General features: G+C 38.4%; 1 protein-coding gene across 1 annotated transcript; it reads left to right on the plus strand.

The window, feature by feature from the left end:
* The first annotated feature begins 737 nt into the window (after positions 1-737).
* Positions 738-6,007, plus strand: GLYATL2 (glycine-N-acyltransferase-like 2). Its single transcript, XM_012643918.1, has 5 exons — positions 738-815; positions 1,920-2,027; positions 2,917-3,043; positions 3,137-3,317; positions 5,599-6,007. The coding sequence occupies exons 1-5, from the start codon at positions 738-740 to the stop codon at positions 6,005-6,007; spliced, it is 903 nt and encodes a 300-aa protein (XP_012499372.1).
* The last annotated feature ends 5,436 nt before the right edge of the window (positions 6,008-11,443 follow it).

The following is an 11,443-nucleotide window of genomic DNA, read 5'->3' on the forward strand; positions in this document are numbered from 1 at the left end:
AAAATTTTAGGTGTTTATACACACATGTATACATATACAGATACCCATTTACCTATCCATCTTTATATTATTAATTTGGTATTATATCATATATTTTCTTGACTTCATAACATGGACATTTTTCTGTATCATTAAACACTCTTTGAAGACATAATTTTAATGGCTGCCCAATAATACATTATTTGGGTTAATTTAATCATTTCTCCATAAGGGTTTTTATATTATATGTAAATATGCAGTATCATAATATTACAATAAACTTCCTTGCGTTTATATCTTCGTACATATCTATTATTATTTCCTTGCAATGAGTTTCTAGATGTGGAATTATTGAATAAAAGGGTTTGCTCTATTTTTCAGGTTGCAAAGATACAATCCCAGTTCCTAGATTTTTCCAATTTATACTTGGATGATATCACCACTAATCAACAACTTTTTTGTTTCTCAGGAAAAAAGGACTACCCACAATATAGGCCATGGGTTTTTTTCCAGATGATTACATTCATTCATAATAGCTGAAAGTACTACTCATACTGTGGCAACATTAGAGCAAGTGTTTCAATGCCTGGGGCTTTGAGGATCTAAAACCCACTACCACTAACAATGTGTGGTATCCTGGGTGACTTCTCCTTCCTCCTCTTTCTGGACACCTGCCTTATCTCTCCAGATGTTTTTGTTTGTGTGTTTGTTTCTTCAGATCATCTTCCTGAGGGAAGGAGTCTGAAGTACTACGTAAGATGTTTGTCCTTCATGAATCCCAGAAGCTGCAGATTCTGTATGAATCCTTGGAAAAGAACATCCCTGAGTCCTTGAAGGTAAGGGAGTAGCGGACGTCTGAGGAGAGAGGGCTGAGATGTGAGGATGATAGATTTGGGGTCAAAACCTTCGTGGACAGATGGAAATATAAGTCTAAAGTCAAAACATGTCTTCAGGGATGATCCTAATATCTAAATCCAGTTAATCACCTACTTTGTTTCTTTTTGTGACCTCACATCTTTTGAATCCATTCTACAACTGTCTCTACCGTATTTCCTTATCCCTTCTAGGTAACTGCAATATCTCTTTATCGCCATTTTACCAGCCCACCTGCAACTTGGTGATGGATTCACCTGTCTGACACAAATAGGATCATACCACACCCTTATTTTACAATTTGCAGTCCATCCCCAAGGCACAAAATCCACACTCTTTAATTGGGTTACAGGGTTTATCACAAAATGCCACATGCTACCACCATTGAACCCCTCGTGGTTCAGCAGGTCTGATATACTCTGCCATACTCTCAAGCATTTCACTCATGCTTTTTCTCCTACCTGCAATAACATGCCCTCACTCTCTCCTTATTTTGCCAGGAAAATACTTTACTTATCCATCAAGACCTAGTTCAGATATTGTTTAATACTCCTCTATAAATTCCCCACCACTTTCTAGTCTGGTAGCACATTTGCTCCTTGGGATCCCAGACCACTATGTGCACACATCTATCAGAACATGTACCCTGTTATGATTGAACACTATCTCTATCATTCTAAATTTAACTTGAAGGCAGTGGCCATATCATATTCTTCTTTAAATTTCCCATACTTAACACAGAGCAGATATATCACAGATGCCAAATAAATGGTAAGTTATGAAACAAAAAAAAAGTGAGAAAAAAATGGCATGAATTTAAAAAATGAATGAATGAATGTCAGGGGAGTCAGTTCCTAACGATCCAGCTATTAACTTGGAGTTTTGTGGAATCTTACTGGGCCCTCTCGTAGCACACCTTTCGATGGGTATGATCCAATGATCCAGCTTGGAAGCACTGGCTCCATCCTGTCAAGCCCTCCCAAAACTCTTGCTTTATTTCCCACTCTACATCTAAGACCCTATCTGAGAAACTTCATCTTCTCCTGTTTTGTTCTGTTGCTCTTCAGGTATATGGCACCATTTTCAACATTAGAAATAAAAACCCATTCAACATGGAGGTGCTGGTGGATGCCTGGCCAGATTATCAGATGGTAATTACTCGGCCTCGGAGAGAGGTAGGAGCAATAGCTGCTGAACACCAGGGCGGTCACTCTTAGGTTGTTCTCTGTGTGGCAATGAGGGATTTGAAGCTGAGAGATGGGGAGAAAAACCTTGGCACCCTTGATCATACAGGTTCTGGATGGGCTGCTAGGGAGCTTGTTTGGGAGAGTGGGTAGGAGAGTGAGATAAGGCTTGAAGTTAGATCCAATGGTCAATAATCCAGGATTTATAAGTAACTTTAGGATCCAATCTAGTCAATCTTTTCCATCAATACTCTGATCACAGGCATACATCTCAACATAGGCTTCTATGGCTAGAAAAAGTTAAGAAGTGTTTTCACCTGCAAGGACTACCCAGGGGAAGTGTCAACAGCACATGGTAAGCAGGCATGTGGAGGCAGACTGGGCCCTCTACTCCAGGTAGTACTCTGGCTCTGGCATGAGATCTGGCATGATGGTTCTTTCCAAAAGTCCACTCTATCTATTCCCATGTATGCCAAGAGCCAGTCGCTGGGCCAACCTCAGAGTACTGGGTCAGAATTAGCTCAGGTTTCTCCTTACCAAAGACTCAAGAACCTTGCCAACCCTGTTCCCTCCACTTCTTTCCATATCTTAGGCACTCTCTTTTGCATCCTTAACATACACCGTTTCTGGTACACTTCCCATTCCAGACAGTGGAGCTACTTACTCACCCTGCCAGGGGCAGCTGACTTCAGTGCACTGTCAGAAAGGAACAACTTTTAGTATATCAATAGTGAATTATTCTGCAAGGGATTCCAAGGCCACTTTCTACACCTCTCTCAGAAGAACAGAGGGTATCAAATCGCTAGCACTCTAGACCTGTGCAAGAACATTTTCCTAAATCGTAGTGCTATGTATCTATGATTGATATTTGTTATATCAGGAGATGGAGGATGACCTGGATCATTACACCAACACTTACCACATCTTCACCAAAGCTCCTGACAATTTAGAGGAGGTCCTGGCATGCCCCCAGGTTATCAATTGGGAACAAACCTTCCAGATCCAAGGTAACTAGTCTAAGTTAAAAGGCAAAGACCCATGGTCCATCTGTAGCAGATATGGGAGGGATAAAGCAGTACCTGTCTTTCTCCTCTCTCCAGGTTGCCAGGAGAGCGTGGACCAAGCAATAAGAAAGGTTGCAGCTTCAAAATCTGTGCAGGTGGATTACATAAATACCATGCTTTTTACCTTGGAAACACTAGTGAAATGCAAGACTTCAAGTGATGACAAGATGGAATTGGTGGAGTTGTTTAAAATGCATAAAGTGGACGAAGATAACAAGTGAGATTTTACCTTTTACTTCCCAAATTCCTCATAGAATTATTGAGGTGCCAAAAAGGATATATTTGGAAATGTAGGATTTAAGACTAAATTATGGTGGGATAAACAATTGCATGGGTAAAGGAAAGGAGTTACGTTAGCGAGTGTTTGCTGAGCATGGGCAAATGCTTCATTAGATGAGGTCTTTTGCATATATTATCTCACTTAGACCTCACAAGAGTCTTTCTGAGAAGGTAAGGGGCATAATGCTGCAGTGAAAAATGTTTATTGAAACTATTTATTTTTTTAACAAGAATATTACATGCTATAGAAAGTATATAAGTAAATAAAGCAAAAAAAAAAGGTCTTTCCATTTGGGTTCCCCACAATCTTCCTGCCAAGTGTAAATATTGTTAACACTGGTATGTATGCTTTTAGTACTCTGTGTATGTGAGTTGTTATTTTTCTTGTTCTTTTTTTTACAACATATGTACATACTTTACTGCAACTTATGCAAGGAATATCTTCATAAATAGATCATCACACAGTTGTATAAATATTTCTGATCGATAGATTTCTACAATTGAAATTGTTGTATCAAAGAATTCGCATTTTAAATGAAATATGTTGCCAAATTGGATGGTGAAAATTTCATGAATTTAATATGTGATAACATAATATACGAAGCAACTAAACACCCATTAATAGGGGAAAAGGTACATTTATTATGATACATCCATACATTGGAATACTGTTCAGCCATTAAGAAGAATGAAGCAGCTCTATAGAACTGATTAGGGAAGAATTCCAAAATATATTGCGAAGTGAAAAAAATAAGGTGGACAGAACACTGTATATGTTATGCTATTACCTACATAAATAAACAAATGTATATACACATATAAAATTGCATAGAATACAAAGGTACAGAGAAAAGTTACATGGAATATACTGGCATTTGTGGATGCCTTTAGAGAAGACAACTGGGAAGTAGGAGATCAAAGAAAGAAGAGAGACCTACTTCCCACTAATAATTTATACATGCTTTATCATTGCATTACTAGTTCGAAAAGTCAATAAAATCTAAACACACTCATAGGATAGATTTAGCTAGGAGAGTCAATAATATTCAAATCCTGCTTCAGCCTTGCTATGTTCCCATGAGCATCTTAAGGGGAAAAATGGTAAATGGGGGTTAAGTAATATTTAACGATATAAGTCCAGAGACCTGGAATAAAACACCTGCCCTAAGGTGATTCTTTCCTCTAGGCTCAAGTGCATGTCTTGATATCATGGCATTCTAGCTTTGGCTATCCACAGGAGGGAGGGTGGTGAGGCTGCTTGGGATCTTTGGGGAAACAGGCTCAGGCTCATGTCAGACATGGAGGAAAACAACAACAAAGCCTCACTCATGTGTAGAAAATATAGTGCCCAGTTATCCACCCACTGGCACACATGGAGCGACTTTGAAACTGACAAAGAAGTTTCCCAAAAATTCTTCCTCCTTGCAGAGGGGTATATAGAAATCTTCCCCTCTTCCCTGCCTTCATACCTACAAAGCATGCTATTGTGTTTTTACAGATGAGAAAATTAAGTCTCAGATAACCTGTCCAGTAAGAGAATAAGGATGTATTGTAAAGCAGCGGTCCCCAACCTTTTTGGCACCAGGGATCAGTTTCATGGAAGACCATTTTTCCACAGACCAGGGTGGGGACGGTTTTGGGATGATTCAAGCACATTATATTTATTACATTTGCAGCCAGCATTTATTACATTTGCCTCCCCAGCACCAGCATCACCGCCTCAGCTTCACTGCAGATCATCAGGCATTGGACTCTCATAAGGAGCACTCAAACTAGATTCCTCACCTGCCTGCACAGTAGACTGTAGAGTTCGTGCTCCTATGAGAATCTAATGCTGCTGCTGATCTGACAGGAGGTGGAGTTCAGGTGGTAATGCGAGCGATGGGGAGCGGCTGTAAATACAGATGAAGCTTTGGTTGCTCACTGGTGCTCACCTCCTGTGGCCCAGCTCCTATTAATAATAGGCCACAGACAGATACCAGTCCCTGGCCGGGGGTTTGGGGACCACAGTTGTAAAGCATATAGTGTCCCTCATCCCTCCATTATTTAGGAACATTTTGAAGCAAACATAGAAATAGTAGTTTTTTTATGCATCTGTTTTCTCCTGTAGGCTGTAGGATCTCCAAGGAAAGGGATGGTGTTACATTTATCTTCTGAAACTTCAGTATTTGGTAAATATTGGCTGAATAAATACACAGTTTTTTTTTTTTTCCTGACAGGGAAAGAAACTTTCCAGGCATTTTCTTGGATGCCTCACATGCGGGTCTTATAAATGAACAGTGGGACTTTGGAAAAAATGAAAGGAGCTTGAAATATGTTGAACGCTGCCTCCAGAATTTTCCAGGATTTGGTGTGCTGGATCCAGAGGGGCAGCCTATCTCTTGGATTGTGATGGAACAGTCCTGTGAATTGAGGATGGGTTACACTGTCCCCAAATACCGCGGCCAAGGCAACATGTGGCAAATTGGTTATCGCTTTGGAAAGTATCTTTATCAGAAAAAAGTTCCATTTTATTTACATGTGGCAGGTGATAAAGAGAAAGTCCAACAGACACTGAGAAGTTTTGGGTTTACGCTTAGTGCCTGTGGCTGGCATCAGTGGAAATGCACCCCCAAGAAATATTGTTGATTGGTACTATTGCCCATTTCAAACCTTATCAGTGGAAAAACATTGATACAAACACAAACACGGTGATCTACATTAGCACAAAGGCATTCAATTACCTGAGATCTGTGTATTACTTAAGCCCAACCTTATGTAACATCTTTGTCCTCCTCCTCTTCCATATTCTTACAGAAAATTAGTATGAACCCTTTGGTGTCATATTTTTCCTTTATGGTGACAGACAGAATTAGAATCACTCAATGTAATCTTAGTTTGAGATAACCCTTTAAAAATAATACTTTCTTACTTGAAGAAGACTTCTTTCATGAAAAAAAATCCTGCTTTTTTATGCTTTTGTGTTTAAAAATAAAAAGTCTGCTTTAAAAATTGTCTCCTTTGATATTCTTCCCTTCCCTCTACAAAGTTTTCCAAAGGACCTCTCAGAAGCCCTCAGCATCATTGCTTTTGATTAATAGTACCCTTTAAGGCATTCTGAGATCGTATACTAAATTAAATTATGTGGTCATCAGCAAAAGTTTGGTTTTCTGACTAGCTTTTTATCACAAGGTGGTGCTAGGTTGAGTTGTGTGGCTTAACTTCCAATTTTCAATATGATTTTTTATACCTATGATGTATTAGTTTCCAATTGTTGTGATAACAAATTATTACAAATTTAGTGACTTAAGGCAACTCAATTTATTTTCTTACATTTATGGCAGTCAGACGTGCAAAATGGGTCTTATGGGGCTAAAACCAAGGTGTCAGCTGGGCCAGTTCCTTCTGGAGGCTCTAAGGGTGCACCAATTTCCTTGTCTTTTCCAGCTCCTAGAGGCTGTCCTCACTCCTAGGCCAGTGGCTCTGCATCACATCACCTTTTCTCTCTCTGCTTCCATCTCACATCACCTTCTCTTCCGTAGTCAAGTCTCCCTCTGCTTCCCTCTTGTAAGCACACTTGTGATTATTCTTAGGGCCCACCTGGATAATTCAGGATAATTTCCCTCTCTCAAGATCCTTCACTTAGTCACATCTCTTTTGCCACATAACACTCAAAGCTTCTAGGGATTAGGACTTAGATATCTTTGGGGGGCATTATTCGGCCTACAACATATGAGTATCAAGTGTATGTTTCTTCATGAGCCAAGTTACCTCATACTTTCAGAATTTACATGTTCTCAGTCCAAGACTGACCAGAATTTCTTTTTTTTCATTTCACCATATTACAGGGGTACAAATGTTTAGGTTACATATATTGCCTTTGCCCTGCCAGAGTTTCTATATTCCAAGTACAAATTCATGAAAGGGAGAACTTACTCTAGCCTGAGACTTTGTCTATGTTCAGTCCTATCAACTATGAATTAAGAGTAAAGATCATTTATAAAAATTGGTAGTCTGAGCACATTCATATAATGGACTTGGAGGAGAAGGCACCACAGATAATGTTTAGTTAAATTTAGGTAAAATAGAATCAACATCTTCATCTTCAAAATATTCTTGATATCCTTGGTGCTTGAAGATACATGCCCACCTAGGCTGGTAGGGGATGATACAGTCAACCTATAACAGTAGACGATGGCCTTGACAGTCCTGTGACTCCATGGTCATTCTCTGAGGAGACAGGAGCTCCCAGGTATGCTGCCTGTGCATTGAATGTAGTACCTCTCCAGACCCCATTCTTCCTATCCTAATTTATATTCCAGGACTTGGTCCTTGTGATCAAACTCTCTGGTAGCCATAACACACCTTGGCTGTATAACTTAAAATAGAAAGCTCTGATTCAAGTCAGTAATAAAGGAATCACACAGACACAACAAAATGAGGGAGAAATGGCCACACAACAATAATAGCACTTAATAGGTTCCAGGCAGCGTTCCAAGAGCTACACATATTTTAACTAATTGAGTACTCACAGCCATCCCAAGAGGTAAGAAGGCATGGTTATTACTGAAGAAAAACTCACACTAGGGAACATTTACATCCCTGGTCCTAGGCCACCCCACTAGTAAGAGGCCAATTCAGGCACTGAACCCAATTAGTTAGTACGGCTCCCAAGCTAGTACTCTTAACCTCTGGGACATGATGTATGACAGGCTAAGGCTTAATAAATATTAACAAATGAGCTAAAATATGGAATAATTACAGCATAGCAACACCAGACCCTGAACAATAGCATTCTTTTGTTGACTATGATCCATCAAGTGATTCTGGACCAGAATCCTCCAATTAATAAGGAAAAACTCCAGGAAGTCATAGTTTATACCTCTTTAATTAATCAATTCCAATGGATGCCAGAGATAAAATTAGCTCTAGCGATTCTTCCACAGGTCTCAAGTATTCACCTCAATGTCTCAGGCTACTTGCTAGATTTTTGTTGGCTGGATGACTTCACTTAAGAGGATATCAACACCAAATGTTGAATCCACAGATAGTCCTTGCAGTTATTTCTGCTTCTGTGGGATCATTTTAGTGCTATAATTCCACGGAAAGCTAAAACTAAAAGATGATTCAAACTTTGCTCCTCTAGGGAATATGAAGGAAGCACAATGTGGAAATTGCTTTGTCTTTATTTATTATCTTTGGCCTCTGGCCTCTAGTTAATATTTATTAAGAAAAGATGAACAGTTGCCAAAATTTGCTAAAAATTTATCAAAGTTAGTTAGTTCAAGGTCAAGTAACAATGATCGACTTGAGCTACTTTGAGCAAAACCAAAATGTTTTATTTATGCAAGAATAAATAACAAATATAAAGATATAGATTTTATCCCCAGGGAAAATGATAGACCCTGGAAACGGAAAGCCACCAGGCACTCAGACCACTCCTTCTTCATGCTTGTTTTCTCTGAACAGACAGGCTTGAAAATACACACACACACACGCGCGCACGCAAACACGTATATATGTGTATATATACATATATAGTGGGAAAATATATATAACATAATATTTATCATTTTGACCATTGTAAGTACATTAAATATATTCACAATATTGTGTAACCATTTCTACTATCTATACGCAAAACTTTGATAACATGAACTCTATATCCATTAAATAGTAAGTCCTCATTCTCCCCTCCCCCCAGATCCTGGTAACCTCTATTTGACTTTCTATCTCTGTGAATTTTCCTACTCTAGGCACCTCACATGCGTGGATTCATACAACACGTATTTGTCAATTCTGTGGCTGGCTTATTACATTCAGCATAATGTCATTAAGGTCCATTCATGCTGTAGTATATATCAAAGTTTCATTCCTTTTTGTAGCTGAAGATTATTCCATTGTGCACATATACTACATTTTGTTTTTCCACTCATGTGTTGATGGACATTGGGATTGTTTTTAACCTTTTGGCCAATGTGGATAATCCTGCTGGAAACATGGGTATACAGATATCTATCTGAGCCCCTGCTTTCAGTTCTTTGGGGTATATGTCTAGGAGTGAAACTGCTGGATCATATGGTAGTTCTATGTTTAACTATTTGAGAAATTGTCAGACTGTTTTCCACCATGGTTGTTCCATTTTACTTTCCTACCAGCAAAGCACAAATGTTCCATTTTCTCTGCATCCTTATCAATAATTGTTATTTTTTCCCCTTTAAAAAATAAAACGGCATTTCATTGTGATTTGATTTGCATTTCCCTAATGACTAATGATGTTGAGCACCTTTTCATGTACTTATTGGCCATACGTACAGATGGGCTTTTGAATCACAAGCTCCTAAATTCTTACATTTCTGCCATTCAAGGAACCAACTCAATGGAGAATTAAACCTCTTAGTCACAACTCCAAATTAGCGTAGTCTCTAAACACACCAGGCAGGTGTTTACTCTGGCCCAGTCAATTGCGGCAAGTCTTGTAGCTCAAATATGGTACTGATTGTACCTCCTGGTACCCTTGTAGGTAGAACAGAAGTTGGCAAGGGAAAAAAGTTAGCAGAGAAAAAGAAATTACTTTTATCTGGAAATAAAAAACTAATAAAATTTCTTTTTAAATTTTTTAATATTTTAAATCTTTAATTATTTTGGGTATATAATAGTTGTATATTATTATAGGGTACACATGATGTTTCGATACTGGCATACAATGTGAATTAATCAAATCAGGATAATTGGAGTATCCATCACCTCAGGCATTTATCATTTCTTTGTGTTAGGAACATTCCAATTCTACTTTTTTAGTTATTTTAAAGTATACCCTAACTTATTGCTGATTATAGTTACTTCTCTGTGCTGTCAAATGTTGTTCACTCTAATTATTTAACTATACAAAATTTCTGTTTTATTTATTCTATCTTACTTGGATCACAATAAAATCTCTAAACACAATAACTACACAATATATGACAAAATTCCTCAATAAACTAAAAAAATAAGCTGAATACCTCCTATGCAGAAAGCAGTGTGTTCAGCTGAACTTGCTTCACTTTTAGTTTTCTGATAGCTGTGCACTAATAGCACATTTGGGAATCAGCTTTTCTCCTTATTTGTGTTGTAACTTTGACATGTCTCATTCTGCCAGTACCATATTGGCCAATCCTTCTTAAAGAGAAAGAAGATAAAGTGTAGTCCCCAATATTTTATGCTTCTTTCTCTTAATCTTTTAGAAATTTTCTTCAAGGCAGGGAGAATTTTGAGGCAGCTTTTGGGGGGGATTAGGAATGCATTGGCCTATTGGTGGCTGGGTGTCGAGAGCAGTGGAAAAGCTTCAGTAAATTGAGAATGTGCGTACCAGCACCACTTTTCACAGAAACTTTCCTTACTCATCTGGCATATCCACAGGGGAAAAGAAAGAACATATAGCAAAAGCCTGAACACTGGCCTGTAAAGGGAGATTATGTCATATATAACTAAGGATGCAACATACCTTAATGATTAAGAGATTAGGATTTGAGGTGCAGAGAGTAGGTTCAAGTCTTATTCTCTTTCTCGCTTGCTGTGTGATCCATGGTAAACACTTTAACTCTATGAGCCTCAGTTTCCTCATCTGTAGAATGGGGTAATAATTATGCCAATTTATAAGAATATTGTTATTATCAAATGTGATAAAATACACAAAGTTTCTAACAGAGAGGAAGGGCTCAAAAATGGTTGTTTGATGATGATTTTGTTATAGTAGATATTTAATAACTATAGTACTTTTCCCTATCCCCGCTAACTCGCCCAGTTAGTGGCCATGATGGATTGACGGACTCTTGACCATGTCAGGTTTCAGAAGCACAGGGTCTCCTCAGTGAATTAATTTATACATTCATATTGCAACTCATTCAACAAATAAGTCTTGAGTACTGGCTAATGTCAGATACTATTGAACTTGGGGACACAAATTATGAACAGTCTTTGGGAATAAACAGCTGACCATTGTTAGGGTGGGAACTCGTAGCACCAGCTGAGAAAGAATTCTGGACTCACAGATTAGAGTAGGTTTGAAGAAAAAAATAATTTATTTTATTTTTTAAGAGAGGA

This window comes from Propithecus coquereli, unplaced genomic scaffold, assembly GCF_000956105.1.
Source record: "Propithecus coquereli isolate 6110/MARCELLA unplaced genomic scaffold, Pcoq_1.0 Scaffold202, whole genome shotgun sequence".
Lineage (NCBI taxonomy): Eukaryota > Metazoa > Chordata > Mammalia > Primates > Indriidae > Propithecus > Propithecus coquereli.